Source organism: Grammomys surdaster, unplaced genomic scaffold, assembly GCF_004785775.1.
Source record: "Grammomys surdaster isolate TR1022 unplaced genomic scaffold, NIH_TR_1.0 126048, whole genome shotgun sequence".
NCBI lineage: Eukaryota > Metazoa > Chordata > Mammalia > Rodentia > Muridae > Grammomys > Grammomys surdaster.
Genome location: NW_021620860.1, coordinates 1,733,625 through 1,752,979, shown reverse-complemented (window position 1 = coordinate 1,752,979; position 19,355 = coordinate 1,733,625). Strand labels below are relative to the sequence as shown.

The window sequence follows — 19,355 nt, the reverse complement described above, 5'->3', positions numbered from 1 at the left end:
AGAGAGAGAGAGAGAGAGAGAGAGAGAGAGAGAGAGAGAGAGAGAGACAGAGAGTGCAAATGCTCCTCCATTGAGCCGCACCCCTGCCCCAAGTGCAGATTTTTAATTTTGAAATTATATTATTTTATTTATGTATACAAGTGTTGCCTGCTCATATGTCTGTACACCACATGTGTACCTGGTGCCCAAGGAGGCCAGAAGAGGGCGTCAGATACCTTGAACTGGAGTTATAGATGATCGTGAGGTGCCATGCGGGTACTTAGAATAGTACCCAGGTCCTCTGGAAGAGCAGCCAGTGCTCTTAACCACTGAGCCATCTCTCCAGCACCATGTGGGGTACTGTAAAGAAATGAACCTCCCAGGTTTCAATGCTTCTGAACTAATCTGTCCAGAGTGGAGCCCAAGAATGTGTGTTTGTTTTTAAGCCTTGGTGTTACTGAATCCACCAGGGATCACCGAATGCAGCTACTCCTTCTAGACACCCACATACAATTGCTTCCAGAAGTTTGTGTCTCTGTGGTTATTTCTTTGTGCACACTGGGACCTGGCCCTTCCAACCATCATGTCTGGATCCTGAACAGGTATCAGTTAGTTAATCCAGAGTCCAAGAAAGCCACAAGGAGTGGAGTGAGGAGACAGGAGTTCCTTCCTTAGGAATGTCTCATGGGCTGGCTGTCCAAGCTACCATTCTTCCACGCCTACCCTGCTCCTTGGTTCTGAATGTTCCAGAAAGCAAGACAAAATGGGAAGTGAGTGGGCTGTGTCTTTTGAAAGTTTACCTCAGGGCTGGGATGAGGGCCTGCTGAGGAAGCCATTAACGCCAGGTATGGTGGCAAGGGATCCAAAAAGTTCAGGCATTGAGAAGAACATTTTGATATGGCATTTAAAGTCAAAATTAATAAGCCAGATAGTGATAGTGGTGGCACACACCTTTAATTCCAGCACTTGTGAGGCAAAGGCAGGTGGATCTCTTGAGTCTGAGAGCAGCCTGGTCTATAGAGTGAGTTCCAGGACAGCCAGGACTACACAGAGACAGAGAAATCCTGTCTTGAACCCCCCCCCAAAAAAAAAAACCAGAAAACAAAACAACAAAAATCAACATTAGTGCCAGCACTGTTGCCATTTAGATGAATGGTGACATGAATGGTGACAGAATCAGTCTTGGTGACAAACCATGACTAGGGTAAAGGAAAACACAGTACCAGAAATGACAGAGAAAATGGAAACAAAACAAATAACCCAAACCCTCAAAGCTTATGAAATACCCTTGACAAGAAAGGACCTTTCACCCGTGACACAGGAACAAGGATTCTCAAAAGATACATCATAGAAAGGTCTTAGGAATTTAAATCCTGGCCAGGTGTGTGTAACAGGGCCCCGAGGCCTTACCCTAGCTGACTCCATGATAGAAGAACCATTCAGACTGTAAAACTCAGCACGTAGACAGCACCACCTGCCAAAATGCAAACATAATCTAATCCATTAAAGACCATGGCTTTGGGGAAGCCTCTAAACGTACCAGCTTTGCTATTTGGCTTCTGTAGCTCTGCTTCTGGCTAACTGTTCTTGTTGATCGAAGTATGTCAATCCAGGATATGGTTTTTGTTCTTAAAAGCTCACTCTGAGAAAGGCTTGGGGCTACACTGGGATTCCAAACACCCAGTGTAGACACCATCTACCCAATAAAGACTTTCTATTGGCTAAACCCATGTCTGGTCAGTCTTTTCTCATGGATACACCCCACAACAGTGTGGTTGCTCCAGTTGGAGGTGAGCCAGACCTATACAGAAATTCCAGACTAGCCCGGACAGCCAACTATGATTTAAAAATGCTGGCGTGATAGTGAGCACTCTTTAAAAGGAATACACACACACACACACACACACACACACACACGACCTTATAAACTTCATTTTTCTTTTTCGAGACAGAACTTGCTATGTAGGCCAAGCAATCCTTCTGGCTCAGCCTCCTGAGTACCAGGAGTACGGGCCACTATACATATGCTGCACCAAAGTTCTTAGTGGGGAGGAAGCAGGGGTGTGTGCATGTGCTGCGGGTGTGTGCATGTGCTGCAGTGTGCATGTGCTGCGGGTGTGTGCATGTGCTGCGGTGTGTGCATGTGCTGCGGTGTGTGCATGTGCTGCGGGTGTGTGCATGTGCTGCGGTGTGTGCATGTGCTGCGGGTGTGTGCATGTGCTGCGGTGTGTGCATGTGCTGCGGTGTGTGCATGTGCTGCGGTGTGTGCATGTGCTGCGGTGTGGGGCTCATTAGGTAGCCCATGCTGGCCTTGAATTCTTGGCCATGTTCCTGCTCAGCCTCCTGAGTGCTGGGCTTACAGATGTGAGGCACCCTGCTCTGTAGTTCCAGCAGAGCCCTCCACAGTGACATTAGAAGAAAATGGTGAGATGCCTTCAAGCTTTGAAAGGAAAATTATTTTTAATTCATAAGTCTATATTTGGTGAAGCAATAGATCAAAAGAGAGAGCAGAATAAACGAATTTTCAGACATGTATGTCCTCAGGAGAATCTTTCCTGAAAGGCAACCTCTGTCAGGAAACTTTACTGCCATACAATCCAGCAGGAAAGGGAAGACACAGGGTAGAGAGACCAGGGCTCCAACACTCCAGAGACAGAGGAGGAGGAAGTGCAAGCTGACAACTAGGGGGCGGGGGAGAGCAGTCCACCATGTTGGAGCATATTTTTATTTCTATTTGTTATTGGACATTGAAGACAGGGTCTTATGTAGCCCAGGCTGGCCTTAGACTTACTGTGTAGTCAAGGATGCTTTTGAACTTCTGCTCCCCCTACTTGTCTCTCTAGAGTGCTGAGACCACACCCAGTTTATGTAGTTCTGGGGATCAAACTCAGGCTTAAGGAATACTAAGTAAGTGTTCTACCCACCGAGCTACAACCCCAGCTCCCTTGGTGACAAGTTTGACCACACTGAAAATTACACCTGAAGCTAAAGGACAGCATATAAGAAGGCATTCCTGGGATTAGCACAGAGGACTGAGCAGGCAGGGCCAGAGAGACAGCAAAGATCAGAGAAAAAAAAAGTAAAAATTAAAATACAATAGAGAAGGGTGGAGGGACAGTGTAATGATCTGAGTTTGATCCCTGGGACCCACATGGTGGAAGGAGAGAACTGACTTCTGAAAGTTGTCCTCTGACCTACACACACACACACACACACACACACACGCTATAGTATATGCACCCCCACGCCAACACAGAAGTAAATAAATTAAAAAATAGTAATACTATAAGAATCAAATCATTAATTACCCCATTAGATCACATGATGGTGCTATGACAAAAGGCACATGGGTTGAGGAAGAAAGATGGAAGAGAGAGAGTCCTGAGGAGAACATCAGAGCCGAGTTCTCTGTCACAACGGACAAGAAGCAGATAATGTCCAAAGCCCACTCAGTGCTGGGTCTGGTGGCACACACCTTTAGGCCCAGCGCTTAGGAGGCAGACGGATCAAATGGATCTCTTTGAGTTCAAGAACAGCCTGGTCTACATAGCGAGTTCAAGGCCAGCCAAAGCTACATCATGAAAACCCTGTCTCAAAAACAACTAAACAAAGCTCACTCATTAAAGGAGCTAAAGAGACAGAATAATTGGAAAACAACAAACCAGAGGTATCCTGCTGTTGAGGAGGGGTGGGAGGGCAGCCTGGCATTTCTGGGTTTATTCTTCCAGAGCTAGAGAACTATGCTAGTCTAGAACTAGAACATGGGCTGATACTGCCCACACTGACCCTGGACTCCAGGGCTCTGATCTTCCTCTTGCCTCGGCTTTATGCTCGGCTAGGACCACAGACACGGGCAGCCACATGCCCCACCTCTATAACATTGCCTGATGACTGGACGTTTCTGAAAGGTCCTTGGAAGTAAAGAAATCGATGCTACCAAGTACACCCTCTCGTTTCTGCTTCTTGTTCTGTAGCTTTTGTGTATCCTGCGCCTGTACCCTTCCCTTCTCACCACACATCCAATACTCGCTCACACTCATCCCAGACACAAGTCACCAGAAGTGGCTAACTGTGGGGCCGTGGACATAATATGCAAAATTCCTCAGCCACAGGTACACAACACCTACAACTCACTCACTCACAGCTGGAGAGGCTCTTCAGTCTTCACAGTTACCTCCTCCCACAGAGAGCTTCGCACCCCCAAGCCCAGAAACGTCTACCTCAGTGACACCTGGACTGGTTTCTCCTCCACTCCAACCACCTCAAGATGCCTCTTACTGTGGCCCTGTCCTTAACCTTTAGGGCCCCACAGTCTAAAGAGGCAGAAATGTGGTAGAGTGGGGCTTAAACTGGCAGCCTCGGTGTAACTGTCTACACCACCTTCAGCTCTCTCTTCTCTAAGTCATGGTGGAGTTCAGAGCCTGCACTGTGTCTCCTGGAGCAGATTACTTCATCTCTCCTGGCAGAGACGGCAGCCTGCGAAACTCTGAGATGCTTTGATCCTATGATCCAGCCTGGAGCTGGCTTGCCTGCTCTTCTCTGGGATCCCTATCCATTCAGTCTCCATATCTGACACCGAGGCCGGCTCCAGCTCCCCTCTCCCTCCATGTCAGTTCTGCACTCACCACCACCCTAGTCCTGTTGTCCGATAGTGTGTCGATGGCCAAGGAGTCCCCACCGAGGTCCTGGCTTAGCTGGGTCTTGCCTGGCTTCAACACCTGCCTGGGACTCTCTCGGGGTCTCCGACTCCAGCCTTGCCTGGTCCTCTTGGCAGTCCACACAGAGTCTTGATCTTCATCATGACCTGGGAGGGGGAACAGAACACTTGAGTGGTGGTGGTCTCGAGGGAGGGTGTGAGAAGAGGTGCAGACCTATCCTGGAAAAACCTCAACAGTACACCATCATTGGTTCTGGGACTACTCGATCACCAGGACAGCAGGCTCACAACACAGACTGAGAGCCGTGTGTCTCATACCATGCCCAGAAATATGCACAGGCAATATTAAAGCCACTCAGCCGTCCACAGTAGACAAGGTGTATCTGGCCAACCAGAATCAGGCTCAGGGGTTAAAGATGCTGGGACTGGAGCTCAGAGCCTCCCACGCGCCAGGCTCTACTGCTGACCTGCATGCCCAACAGCATCCTTCTGTTTCTATCTCTTTGTCTTTTGAATATTCTGTACATCTCATACCAGTGGAATCATACGCTATATCTCCTGTTGTGCTTGGCTTATTTCACTTAGCACATTGTCTTCAAGGTTCAGACGTGCTCTTTCTGAAGACTGAATGCTATTCCCTGCTATACCCCATTTTGCTTATCTGTTCATCTGACAATAGACATGGGTTGTTCCCACGAGTTAGCTACCTCGAATGCTTCTAAGAGGAACAAAGGGTATGAGCATCTCTTTGGGCCATATGCCCAGAAATAGCTCAGCTAGTAATTCAGTTTCCTTCCTTACTGTTTTCCATGTGAAATGACTGGGCTAGTTCATTTGTATATTTTAAAATTATTTTATTTTACATATTTGGCAAATTTGCCAGCATAATGTGGCCATGGAGCCCAAACAGGGCATTGGATCTCCAGGAACCGTAGTTACAGACAGTTGCGAGTAGCCATGTGGGTGCTGGGAATCAGACCAGGTCCTCCTGAATCTCAGCGAGTGCTTTCAACCACTGAGCCATCTTGCCAGCTCCCAAGGACAGTGTTGATTCTCAGTGGTGTCTGAGGTTTCCTATTTTTTAATAGACTCATCAAATTATGTTCTTTTCCAGGGTCTTGGTAGTAGCCATTCTAATCACTGGACAGGAAGTAAGACATGCTCGCAGTTTTGATTTGTATTTCTTTAATGATTAGTGAGGGTGAACGTCGGTTCATGTGCTATTGGCTGTGCACCTTCTTTGGAAAAAACGTTTAAGTCTTTGGCCCATTTAAGCCTGGTGGCTTGTTGTCCTGGATTGTTATTCTAGAAGCTTCTTAGCAGCATCTTTTCTCTCTACCTAGTAGACCGAGCTACACCCCACTCTCCTCCCCTCCCCCACCAGCTTTGACAGCTGAAAGTCCCTCCAGACTTGAACAGAAACTTCTTGGAAACAGATTGTTCTCCCTTGCAAACTTGACTTGATTTGTTTGTTTTGAAACAGGATTTCAATACTTAGCCCTGACTGACTTGGAACTTTCTGTCTAAATGAGGCTGGCCTTAAATTGCAGAGATCTGTCCCTAGGGTGCTAGGGTTAAAGGTGTGTGTTGTCATACCTGGCCCCCTTGTCCCGCTGAGGGGCAAAGTTTTAGCTCTATCACTATTTTCAAGCATTGACCTCAGACAAATCACTTTCCTTGCGTAACAAGGGACCCAGAGACCAGCTGGGATGACAGAGAGGTTTTCATCTCAAATGTCATCTCCCATTAATTAGTGGCAGCCAGAAGCACTCTAGACAGGAATTCCCAAAACCTCATCTGTGTTTAGCAGCAGAGATTGTCACGATCGATTAGTAATGTCTGTCACGAGCACAGGCTTGGCAAGTGGCCGCACAGAGGCAAGTCTTCCAAGCATCCAGCTCTCTTGGGACCGATCAACTAATTCTAAACGATCCTGAAAAGCATCCTTCTCCGTTTCAGAGAGGTAGGCTCCCAAAGCTGTGCCCAAATTCCCGTTACCAAAGAAGTGACATTCTGCCGGGCGGTGGTGGGGCACGCCTTTAATCTCAGCACTTGGGAGGCAGAGGCAGGCAGATTTCTGAGTTCAAGGCCAGCCTGGTCTACAGAGTGAGTTCCAGGACAGCCAGGACTACACAGAGAAACCCTGTCTCGAAAAAACAAAAACAAACAAACAAAAAAAAGAAGTGACATTCTAATTGTCACACCTGCCCTGGATATATGAAAGGCACAGACCACCCTACCTGTGGCCTTCATCAATCTCGGGTCCTAGGTCAGATATCCATCTCCTCTCCGCCTCTGACTCTATCTGCCTTGCTCACCAAAGCTCTTCTAGTGGTTCTCTCTGTACAAGACCCCCTCCCCAAGGCCACTCTGTGCCCTCTCCCAGGGAGACCTGTGCTCCTCAGGCCTCTCTCCACTCTCTTCAGAGCGCCTGGCAAACAGTGAGTGCTCAATCACCACTTAATTGAGGACACCACACTAGGGGATAGCTCTCTGGTAGCAACAAGGACAGAGACTGAAACAGGGCTTGGCTGGAGCAGGCCTGAGGCCTGGCCAGGATGCTGCTGCAGAGTTCTGATTTGTCATTAGACATTTTATCCAATTAAGTCATTCTTGGCTGCTGGTGCCTACTGGACTCTTGCCGGCCCCTCTCACATCTCTGCCCCTAATCATAACCAGATGCTCCTGGAGAATATGGGCAGAGGGGCGGTCCTGACCTCTTCCCCGAGCTATCTACCAAATGGCTGAAAGCCCAGAGCTGGGTGGCAGCTGCCGACCACTCAGTCCCATGCAAGCTGCCCGACCTCATCAGCAAGGCCACAGCTGTTTGTGGCAGGTCTGTTTGTACTGAGTTGGGTGGCCTTCTCCCCAAGTCCTCCTGCAACTGTCCCCAAGGGCAGGGCAGGAGCTAGGACTAGAAAGCCACACATGCAGGCCAAGTGGAAGGGCTGATGGGTGGACAGGCAGGAAGTACCAAGTCTGAACTGACTTTGAAGAGGGATGTTAGATGGGGAACCAGGAGGCCCACAGGAGGGCAGGGAAAACATCTGGGCTTCCGGTTCCAGCCCACCACCCCTAAGCTAGGACCTGGCAGGTTTTCCTCTTTAAGCTGCAGCTTCCCTGTATAACAATCATACCAATAACAAAGCTGATCTAAGTGCAGAGTAAAAACCACCCAGGCACCCAGGCACTCAGGCACCCAGGCACCCAGGCACCCAGGCACCCAGGCATCCAGGAGTAGGGGCATGGGTTCTATGTGGGATGATGGAGTCAGAGTAGAGGAGGCTAAGAGCTGGGAGTTCCCACAAGTGTCTCTCCAGCTTCAGTATGTCTGCCCTTCCGGTTGGATGGGCAGGATGTCACCTCTTAGTCCATGCCAGGAACCAGTGCAGCTGGTTGGTCACATAGGCACAGGACCACACAGATGCCTGGGCACACAGATGCCTGGGCACACAGCCTTGAAGCCTAATGCGTGCCTCAGCCTGACGGGTTTATATCAATGGCATGCCTGGACACCCCTGGATACCCTTGGCGCTGACTCTGCCTCTCAGTTTCCACTCCATCCTTGGCCTTCAGAGCAGAGACTGAACTCTGTCACTCAGAGCCCTAAGGGCTATAGCATCTAATGACATGATGTGTCAGCAGTGGCTCTGAGAGACTGTCAGCCACTCTTAGTGGGTCATCCTTTCGTCAATCAACCCCAGGAGATGGGCACTAGCTTTAGATCCATTTTATAAATGGGAAAAACAAAGCTAACAACCCGCCTCTAGGTCTAGATCCATTGTATAAATGGGAAAAACAAGGCTAACAACTCGCCTCTAGGTCACCCACTCATTCCACGGCAGGACTGGAACTAAGGCTGGCTGGCTCTAGTCTGGTCAGAACCATAGAGCACAGTGCAGTAAGGCCAAGTGTAGTAACACATGCCCTTAAACTCAGCACTCAGGAGGCAAGGGCAGGCTCTGTGAGTTCAAGGCCAGCCTGGTCTACAGAGTGAGTTTTGGGCCAGCCAGGCCTGTATAATGTGAGGGAATGCAAAGGTCATGGTCCCATCCCCTGACCTGGTGCAGACCTGCTACAGTGTGCTAGGGTTGAGAAGCTGGGTTGCACCACATGGGGCCTGACCAACTCAAGCTAACCCTTATAGCCAGGCCGCCGCCATATTGTTCTGGCCACGGATGTTCTCTCTGGTATTCATTTCACCTTCCACCCTGTGTGCCCTAGAGCCAGTTGCCCACATACTCTAGCTAGAAGAAGCCACATCGAAGACCTATGTGATCCAGCACTCCTGGGCCCCTCTCACCACACCCCTGCAGCTGATCCTCTCTCTGCACCCCTGCAGCTGTCCTGCGGGCTCTTATGGCCAGACTCCTGCTTTCTCTTTCCCTCACATCTCTCCTGGCCCTATACAACCCAGCCCTGCTATCTAGCTACCATAGATTCAAAGCTTTCTCAGCCAAGACTTTTCTGCTCTTCAATAACCCTTCCCCCCCCCCCACCCACCATGAGGTTTTACTCTTTCTTCAAGTCTGACAAGACGTCAGCGCTTCCCAGAGGCTCCCTGACACTTCTCTCTCCCTCACTCAGATACCAGGGGCAACCACCCAAGCTGGGCTCCTAGACTACCTCTGCATCTAGAATTCTGGGTACTGCAAGGACCAGTGCTCAGGAGGCACCAGAGAGTGGAGGAGATGGGAGGCTGGCAGGAGGAGGGAGACACTCAGCACCAAGCCTCATACACAGAGACCCTCCCTCGGGCACAGCCCTGCTGGAGACCCTCACTATTCTATCAGAGCACTGAAAAAACACAAGTTTGCCACCAAGCTGGAGGCCCAACCTTGAACCAGAATGCCACATTTGCAGACTCTCCAGAAGCCTCCATCTCTGACAGACAAGATGGGTGAGAACAGTTCCACCACTTGCTAGGTTGAATCTTCAGCAAACCATCTACACAAAGCAGCCAGCAAAACCAACCTCCCAGGCAGCACGGGAGGGGGGGGGGATGTAGCTCACTCGGTAGAGTGCTCACTTTCCATGTCACCTAGAGCTCTGGGTTCGATTCCCCGGTGCTATATAAACATGACAGGATGGCGTCAGGCCTGTGATCCTATTACACAGTGTTGTTGGGTGGAGGTCAGAAAGACCAGAAAGTCAAGATCATCCTCAGCCAGGTGGTGGTGGCGCATGCCTTTAATCCCAGCACTTGGGAGGCAGAGGCAGGCGGATTTCTGAGTTTGAGGCCAGCCTGGTCTACAAAGTGAGTTCCAGGACAGCCAGGACTACACAGAGAAACCCTGTCTCGAAAAAAAAAAAAAAATCATCCTCAGTAACACGGTGAGTTCAAAGCCAGCCCAGGCTATATGACACTCTGTCTCAAAGTCCTGTTCTTTCCTGCATACAAGGTCACACAAGGTTGTCCCAGGCTAAGAAATCCCACCTCCTACGAATAAAGCCCATCCTGCTGAGACCATTCCCCTCACCTTGGAGATTAGAAGTGTACACAAGAGGCAGTGGTGGCGCATGCCTTTAATCTCGAAAAACCAACCCCCCCCCAAAAAAAGAAGTGTACACAAGAAAGAGGGATACAAGGTAGCAAAAGGGGTGGGGTTGGATGGGGTGGGGGATGGGGCTCTGCTTTCTGAAGGTTACCCCAAAGGGTTCAGTCAGAAGTACCTGTATACTCACTGCTGAACAGTTTTGTTTTGTTTAAACAGGGTCTCCTGTAGCAGGCTGACCTCGAACTCGCCGTGTAGCTGAGAATGACCTTGAACTTCCGATCCTTTTTCCTCCAAGTGGCCTTGCTCTCAGCGTGGCCCACCATGCCCAGCTTTCCCACACATATTTATCAAGCAGATTCCCACAGAAGGTGTGGGTGGTGGGGGTGGGGGGTAGACGAGTTCTCATTGACACATGGGCATGATCCTGAGCCCAAACATTCTAGACTTCTTCCCGTAGACACAGCACAGTGAATCAGGACAGAGTATGGTTGTTTCCAGGCCCACCCGGCAGGGTAAATCTCTCTGAGGAGCTGATGGGAAGCAGTAGCAATCCCAGAAGCCATTGTGAGGAATCCAAATTTTAGTCACAGTATATTAGTTTATTGGGAGACTCCTGGTCGGCAAGGAGGAAACTGAAAGCAGATTAAGGCTGGTTGGGTTATAAGACAACTCTTCAGCCCCGATGCTAGAGACAGGCAACCTTGGCTCGGAAAATAGGAGGCTGTCGGGACTCCTTGTGGGTTTCAAAATGGCTGCCTTCAAGATTCTCCCTTCTGTGTGTGTCCTGGGTGCCTCTGGTTTCCCTGGGACCAGACCCTCAGTGATTGTGCCCTGGGCCTGGAGGCCATCTTCCTCTCTACCTGACTTCTGGCTGCTTCTGCTTTCCTCAATAGATTCCTTGAGGTCATCGATGCCTCCTGTTCTCGTTGTAAGGATGACTATTGGAACGAGGGTGGAGGGGTGGAGGGACCTTGCTGCTGGCCAGGCCCACCAGCCCTGATAGAGACATCGTTTCCCCAGGTGGAGCTAGGCCTCCTTGGGTTCCCCCACACCCACCCCTGCCATGTTGCTCTCACTGGCCCCAGGGGCTCTATCATACACAGCAAGCAGCCAGTCTCCATGAAAGGACCCCTGCCACCCGTCCCCATCCTCAGATGGCCTCTATAAAACTTCACCAACCCCAGCCCACCTGGGATGAGTCAACAGTTGCCCTGATGGCTTTTTACAGCTGCCTATGATCTAACCTCAATCTCACTTGCTGCAGATGCTCCTTGTCTTCTAGATGAATCTAAAAACAGAGAAGGCTGAGTAGTCTGTACTTAGAAAAGTGACACATGTCCCTGGGCCCCCTGATGTAGCCGACTCCCTTCCTCAACCCTCTCCACAGCCCAAACTCCTCATCAACCCAGCCATATCTGAGTTCAGGAAACACACCAGGCTAAGGCTGAGAAGAGCTCAGAAATTAACCCACTCATTCCCTTCCTAGTTACAGTTTTAAAATAAATTATCAGTTGCCTGTACATGTTTGAGAAGGAAAGGGGGAAAAAAAAAACTTTCATAATTCCACTTCCAAGAGTCGAGGATTTTGTCAATAACCTCTTTTTATAAATCAAAAACCCAGCCCAGAGAAAGTAAGTAACTTGTCCAAGGTCACACAGCAAGTGAGACAGCAGAACTAAAAGCCAAGTGTCCAGGTACCTTCTGTGGGGGCCTCCCTGAACACCGATAGCTCCACACTAGTCTCTAGACATGTGACTTCTCTGTCCTCTGCCCCCGCGGTCACCACCAGCATCCTCCATCCGTCCATCTCACCCAACCCAGATTCATTTGGACTACATACGGTGACCATCAAAGTCAAGAACACAGTTAGGCATAATGCTGACACAACAGCCAACAGCAGCACCCCATGAACTATCCCATCCCTGACTCCAAGTGTGGGACACTCAATTCTCTTTTAAGGAGCTTGAAAAATCACCCTTATTCCCAGCCCTCCAACCCCGAGTAAGCCTGGGTGTAGAACCTAAACGATATATTTAAAAGCGGCCTTTCTTGATAACATGAGGGATTCAAAGTAGATCTCTGAAAGGCTCTCCAAGAGGAGGAAACGGCTTGGGGAACTGGTCTAAAGAGGACTGTGCAGAATGGAAGCTCCTCCTCCACCCTCACCCCCTGTCTCCACGCACAACCAGTGCAACTGAGAGCCAAGCAGAACCAAGCAGGAGGAAGAAGGGGACCCTTGACCCTGGGAGATCGGGGAGCAGCAAGCTGCTTTTTCCTGGGATCCCTGCTTCTCCATCAGTACGCAGTAAGTCAGAGAAGCAAGTTAGACGGCCACGCTGGTGCCAGGATGTCTCCCATCCTCAGGCAGCTCCCACGCAGTCACAAGCCTAACTGGGACCCCACCTAGAGCAGTTGAAGGAGGCAGCAGAGAAGAGCACGGAAAAGAAAAGCAAACGCCTCTCTGGAATGATCGCAGGTCCCTGTGACTATTCTGGGGACCCTGGGCTGGGTCCCTCCAAGTCCTTCCGACAGCAGGCGCACAGAGGGTGCGCACAGGGAAAGAAGGGTCCCTGTCCCCTATCCACCGCATCCTGCGGACAGCACCCGGGTCCTGCTGGCGGGTCTGCACCTGCCCTGGCCGCGCATCCTACCTGCGGGTGTTGCGGGACTGAGCGCGCGGGCGACCCCGCGGAGTAGCAGCAGCTGCAGCAACCAGAGCTGAGCCCGCATGGTGGGCGCGGACGACCTCCGGGTCTGCGCGGCGGCGGCGGCGGCGGCTGCAGAGGGAGAGGCCCCGGGGTGGGCGCGCGGGGAGCGAGAGCCGGCGCGGAGCGGGCACGGCGAGCGAAGCACGGCGCTGCGGCCTTGGGGAGCGCGGGCGGGAGGACCCAGAGGGCGGGGCGCGACGGCGGGGTCCCCGCCTCCCGGAGCTCCGCGCCGCACCCCACAGGACCCAGGACGGCGCTAAGACATCTCTGGTGGCCGAGAGACCCCCACTGCCTCCCAGAAACCTGAGGAAAAGGCCGAGGCGGAGGACCCCAGGAAGCACCGCTACTTGGGCCCGTTGGCTCCCACCACCCATCCCCAGAGCGGGCGACTTTCTGAGCCGGTCCTTGCACTTCCGTGGCTTCCTGGTCTTCTACATAAGCGCACACACAGACACGCACCAGGAGTCTCCCGCAGCCGAGTCCCCCCACTCCCACCCCCCAGCTTCTGCCCCAGAAAAGGCGCGAATTGCATCTCCTCGCTTGACTGCTTCACACCCCATCCCCTGCACCGACTCTCCTCAGACCTCGCCCCCGTCTAGCAGACGTGTAGGTGCTGGAGTCTGGCACATTCCCACTCCGAAACAGCTCGGGTGCCCCCTCCCCAGGAAGGACAGATCAGTCCAAGCTAGACCCAGAGCCAGAAGTGGCGCCCACTGCCACCACACTCTACCGGACTCTGGGAATAGGACACTTCCTTTTTCTCTACCAGGATGGAATAAAAATACCCGCAATTTAGGAGATTTAATAGACGGCATGGAATCAGGTCAAGGCACGAAGGTGCCTGTGACCTACTTCGCGGGAAGGCGAAGAACTGGGGCCTAGAGAGTGGAGAAGGCTGAGGGGCCCTGGCTTCCTCGGCGCCGGAAACCTGGAGAGTGCAGAAAGAAAGGGTACATAGGTTGTTTCATGGGGTATATCCGGGGAAGAAGGACGCAGTTGGGGACAGAAGTAGGGTGTGGGTTTGAGTAGGTAGGTGGCCTGGTACTGAGGTCCAAAAAAGGACCGAGGAAGGAAATGAAGACTAAATTCTCTCAATCTCTCAGAATCTCAGTTTCACTCTCCTCTGGGTTCAAAAGCCTAGAGCTGACCTCCGCAAGACCTCGATAGAATATTATGAGCCAAGGCAAGCCCCTCAACTAAAGGGGTTTTTTGGTTGTTTTTCCAGACAAGGAGTAACGCCATTGACCAGGTTGGTCTCGAACTCACGATCACTCTTCCTGTTTCAGCCTACTGAAGGGATAACAAGCGTGAGCCCACCAAACCCAGCCAGCCATTGAATTTTTAATACCTTGCCTCAATTCTCCCAGGACAGCCTCTGGGGGAGCGAAGAAACCGTCCCATTACAGCTGTGGCCTCCTACCGCCACCCAGTGGACTCGTGATGAGCCACGGGGCTGCGGGCTAGCCGAGCGAAGAGTTAAGCGACTGCCTGCGCAGGCGCCGCGGAGGGCCGCTATACGTCCCAAGAGGGATCTCCAGCCTCAATTCTGGTGTCGTCGTGCGCGGTCAGTCTCGGTGCCCGCGCTCCATCATAAAGTCTTTTATTAGGGTTTCAGGCAAAGTCAACAACTTGGAAATATTAGAACCAAACGACGTGGACAAGTTTCTGAACGTAAGCCTCTAGAACTTGAGCATGCAGGGGAAGCACTTCTCAGAACTCACATTTCTACCCCGACCCCAGGAGAGTTCACTGGGTCAGAGATGAGGCCAGGAATCTTCACGTCTTGCATGGGTCCAAGTGTTGGGGCTAGGCACACTCGGAGAGGCACTGCCCTAGAAATTCCCGGTTTCTTCAAACCGTCACCGCTTCCCTATTGTTTGGGAGTTGGCGAGGGAAATATTACCATAAAAAAAATGCAGGATGTAAGAAAGTCAGTTAAGGAAGGAAGGAAAAGTGTAAAGATCTACCAGGGGGCACCCGGATTTGAACCGGGGACCTCTTGATCTGCAGTCAAATGCTCTACCACTGAGCTATACCCCCTCTGCTGGTGACTTTGCGCCAGTTACTACTTAGTGCTATTCTAGCGCAGGCGCACTAAAGCATCTCTAAAAGGCGACTCTAGTTGGAAGTTAATAAGAAACACAAGGAACAGACGTGCCAGATTACTAGCCTCAAAACAAAAGCTGTTTCCTGATAATCTGAGATTCCTTCTGAAGGCACAAGAATACGTCCTCCAGAAGATAAAGGCGACGCCTCGCTCTCCTCTGGGCGGGGTCCCATCCTGCAGCTCCGCCGCCGCTTCTCCGCGTTCTCTCTCCCTCCCACACGCTGACGCGACTTCTCCCGACCTTCTGCTTCCAACCTGGCCCCAACCCTAAGGGACAGGCGTGGAGGTCGCCCGCACCTGAATACGCCAACCGGCACGGCGCGCACTGCGGGTCACGAGCTGCTGCCTAGGGGAATCATACGGTGGGCTTGGACACTAGGTTCGCGTCACACTTCGGCCAGGGACGTACACTTAACTGCAGCCCAATTGGACAGCTTACGCCAGCAAAATGGAGTAGCTTGGGGAGTCCCGCATCTCTCTTCTAAGGTCTCAAGCTAGGTGAGCTGATAGCAAAAGTTACACGGCCAGTGACCGCGAGGGGGCACCCGGATTTGAACCGGGGACCTCTTGATCTGCAGTCAAATGCTCTACCACTGAGCTATACCCCCGATCCGTAGACCTGCCTTCCCCAGAATGTATTTCTTTGTAATAGATTTCTATGAGTGCGCGGCATGGTAATATTCACTGTGCTCCAAAATTTTCGTTATATCAAGGAAAATTTAATGAAAATCCAAAGTATGACTGAAATGTCTATAGTTCACAAGCTCTCCCTTCATAACCGCATCTCAGGAAAACTACAAAATTAAAGATCTGGGTCTTTGGTATCTCTGCCCAGGGTCCCGCAGAGGTCCCCTGCCTGCTCGAGAAGGGGAAAGGCTATACTGTCTCGGTTCCTGAATATAGAAGGACATCATGGGCCTTCAATCCATCTTTAGCACCGCCTTTAAATGACTCAAGGGCTTTTCCATCTCCCTGGGATCCCCTTCTCAGTGGATCATTATCAGGCCACTTATCCCCACTAGAGCCAAGAACCCCCGTCCTGGTTAGCTGGTGCCAATGCCCTTTAACTTGGCCAAGTTCTCTAGCCAAATGGATCATTGTGGCAGTCCACCCCTCCCGAACCCCATTTCCAAGGTGGATTTTCCCCAAACCTTTCCGCAAATAACAAAGTCAGTTTGAGGGACAGAACTAAGAGGTGGGGCGTTTTCAGGGACACTCATTATGTATCTTTACTTTTTAAATCATAATGCGATGTTTTAAAAAAAAATCATGACACAAAGACAAAAGAAGTAGGTCCTATAGAACTCTTTGACATTTCAGATGAGTAGGGCTCACACCGGAAGGACGCTGAGAGGGAAGGAGGTTCCACGTGGTGACTTAGGCCCCGAAAGCTGTGGTCAGAGTCAGTATCTAAGAGGGAGCAGGAAATCCAGCCGGTGGGGGTAGAGGGGCTTTGAATCCTGCAGTGTGAAGGACTGTCTGTCTGGAATCTTCTATCCTCCCTTTCATCAACTCTCCACCCCACCTCCATATCCCCAGCTTTTGGCCAGGTCCTACTCCTTTATCAGAATCTCCTTTGTCCAGTGGCTATGGAACAATGTCCAAGATCTCCCGCTTGCTGGGCAGTCAGGAGAGAGCTGGGAGAGACCTGATGTCCCCAACACCCCCAGCAAGTTCCCTGGTGTCTCCTCACACCAGCAGTGACAGACAGTTTCATCTGTGGTCCTGTCTGCACCAACTTCAAGTCATTGACCCAGCTCTCAGTGACAGTTGAGGGGACTGTAGTAATCTCTCTGTCCATAGCCACCCTCTTTCCATCAACAAATGACTGGTGTTTCTCACTGGTGCTAACCATGCGGTTTCTGGTTGGCCTCGGACTGGGACATCAGTTGGTGGTGGCCTGAGATTGCATCCACTGGAGCCCAGCTGGCAGCCTGCAGGGAGGGAGGAACGGAACAAAGGACCATCAGCATTTCCCATAAGATGATGGCTGGAAAACGCCAATCCTCTGCCTGGGACAGACTGAGAGAGGAGCCAAGGTTGTATTCAATCACTTAATGGTAGAAGGGAATCAAGCTGAGTTCCAGAACACATCGGCTCCCACTGTCCTGGAGGCTGAGGCTCCTGGGGAGCAGCACTCATCCTACCAGGCTCACAGCCTAGCAGAAGGGCCTGGAGAATAACCTAACAAACAGGGAGTCAGAGGCCTCTGTGAGCCTCGGAGGCTCCTCTGAGAAGGCATTGTGGGGACTCTCCTTCCTGGGCCACTGAGCAGTATCTCTGGACAAGCCTTTTGTTGTCCTGCTTTGTCATTGGGGGCAGTGGCAGGGTGGCCTCAAAGGCTTGGCAAGGGGCTCCATAAGCAAGCTCTTCATGAAATGAGACACACACCTCCAGAACAAAGATGGAAACGTGGCCTTGTCTGTCATCACCCAGCCTAGCTTGGCCCAGGGTATGGCACATGGGGACCCAGGGAGTACTGTGAACAAGACTGTAGACTGGACATGAGAGTCCCTAATGGGCTCAGGTGACAAGCATATGGCCAGACATCTGTGGTCCCTTGGATTTACTTATTTAAAGTTTCTTTTTCATCAAAAAAGTGTCCAGACAAGGAGAGATGAAAGGAATTTTCCAGGTCTCATGCAAAGCCATCTTGAAGAAGTCAAAATGCCCTTCATGTCCTGAAGTGTTTGATTCAAGTGTATGTATGCGCGCGCAAGCGCGCGCAAACACACACACACACGCACACACACACGCACACAGACACGTTCACCCCCCACACACACACACACACATGCACCCACACACACACACACACACACACATGTTCGCCCCCCACACACACACACGCACATGCACCCACACACACATGCATACACACACACATGTTCGCCCACACACACACACATACACACACAGTTGTGAGTTTCCCCCAGCTATTTCTAATCTTTTCCTTTCTCCATCTTCCCATTCATCACTTTGCGTCTTTGTTTTGGTTTTGGTGTTTGTGGCAGAGCCTTAATATGTAGCCCAGTCTAGCCTGAACTCACCATATAGTGGAGAATAACCTTGAACTTCTAATCCTCTTGCTTCTACACCTCAAGTGCTGGGATTACAGGTATGCAATATTTCAGGGCTTCATGCAAGGCCACACCCCCAGCTCCAAGGCAGGCATTTCTGCCTAGTTGACTAGCCACCATTTTTTCCAATACCCAGAATAGTCTCTGGCACCAAGTAGGTATTCAGAAAGTCTAATGAAGAAAGCGTGCTAATCACTCTTCAGAACTCCCCTTACAAGTGAGAAAGGCAGAGGTGGTGACTTTTGCCCTGAGGGCCTCTCCCTAGGAGGCCTTTGCAGCAGCCGCTGCTGTTCCTTCTCCTCCTTCTCCTCTTCTTCTTCCTCCTCCTCTTCTTCTTCCTCCTCCTTCTTTCCCTTTCCCTTCCCCTCCTTCTTCTCCTCCTCTTCTTCCTCTTCCTCCTCTGCTTTCTCCTCCTTCTTGTTCACTGTGTCTTAGCTCTCCTCTGCCAAGAAGACAAAGTCAGACTAACTCTTGACTCTTCTCCACTTTATCCATTCTACTTTCTCCAAAGATTTTCTCAGTCCCTAAAACCACTGTTGTTTCTGGGGAGTCTTAGCCTTTATCACTATTAGAGCAAACCCTTGGGGCACAGGTGTTCTGCAGGCTCACTGCACCTTAGCTGTGGACCTGTGTCCATCTTACTGGGCCTGGAGCCAACTGTGGGCCAGATTCTGACTGGAAAGAGACAAGAGGAGGGTTTCGGTAACCTTCTACCCACTGGACGGGCCAGGGCAGGTGAGGGTGGGAGACTGACCCTTCTCCTGTGAGGGCACAGCAGCCCTGGATATGCCATGAGTGGTCTTTGATGGCACTGAGTGTGAGAAATTGGGAGATCTCTGCTGTGGTCATGGAGTCTTTCACATCCTGCTTGTTGGCGAAGATCAGCACTGAAGCATCTCGAAGTGCCTGTGGGCAGAAGAGCCGCCCAGGTCAGCCAGTCGGCCAGCCAAGCATCCCTCCCACAGTCCTCCAGGATCCCTGCCCCACTGTCCTGGCAAGAGAGGCCCATGCCAGGTGGGACAGAGGTGGAGGCTCACCCCAACATTAGCAGTACCACCTAATGATGCCACCGCTCACGGAGTACATTCTAACTGCTCATGGGATGGTTGTAAGAACCTCAGACATTGGTGGGCTTGTTTTGAGAGGTTTTTCCCCCCTAAAATAAGGTTTCTCTGTGTAGCCCTGGCTGTCCTGGAACTTGCTCTGTAGACCGGGCTGTCCCCCAACTCGGAGATCTGCCTGTGCCTGTGCCTGTGCCTGTGCCTGTGCCTGTGCCTGTGCCTCCGCCTCCGCCTCCGCCTCCGCCTCCGCCTCCGCCTCCGCCTC

At 51.3% G+C, this 19,355-nt stretch overlaps 2 protein-coding genes and 2 non-coding genes across 7 annotated transcripts in view; all 4 read right to left on the bottom strand.

Annotated features, from left to right (window-relative positions):
• Positions 1–12,883, bottom strand: part of Plxdc1 (plexin domain containing 1) — a 65,559-nt gene extending 52,676 nt beyond the window's left edge. The window contains exons 1-2 of the mRNA XM_028755080.1: positions 12,786–12,883; positions 4,605–4,783 (exon numbers count right to left, since the gene is read on the bottom strand). Coding sequence (XP_028610913.1) covers positions 4,605–4,783; positions 12,786–12,864 — 258 coding nt within the window. The 5' untranslated portion in view covers positions 12,865–12,883. The remainder of the gene's footprint in view (positions 1–4,604; positions 4,784–12,785) is intronic.
• Positions 12,884–14,810: 1,927 nt separating this feature from the next.
• On the bottom strand, positions 14,811–14,882 carry Trnac-gca. Its single transcript has one exon. It is a non-coding gene; the product is annotated as a tRNA-Cys (tRNA).
• Positions 14,883–15,485: 603 nt separating this feature from the next.
• Positions 15,486–15,557, bottom strand: Trnac-gca. Its single transcript has one exon. It is a non-coding gene; the product is annotated as a tRNA-Cys (tRNA).
• A 681-nt stretch (positions 15,558–16,238) lies between these two features.
• The window catches only part of Arl5c (ADP ribosylation factor like GTPase 5C), a 7,453-nt gene continuing 4,336 nt past the window's right edge, over positions 16,239–19,355 (bottom strand). For 2 of the 4 annotated variants that reach the window (XR_003709690.1, XM_028755055.1), the window contains exons 5-6: positions 18,784–18,935; positions 16,239–16,883 (exon numbers count right to left, since the gene is read on the bottom strand). Coding sequence is in view for 3 of the 4 variants with exons in the window: in XM_028755055.1 (XP_028610888.1) it covers positions 16,835–16,883; positions 18,784–18,935 (201 nt within the window). In the remaining variant the exon portion in view is untranslated. The remainder of the gene's footprint in view (positions 16,884–18,783; positions 18,936–19,355) is intronic. The other 2 variants (XM_028755054.1, XM_028755056.1) reach the window with 1 other exon arrangement.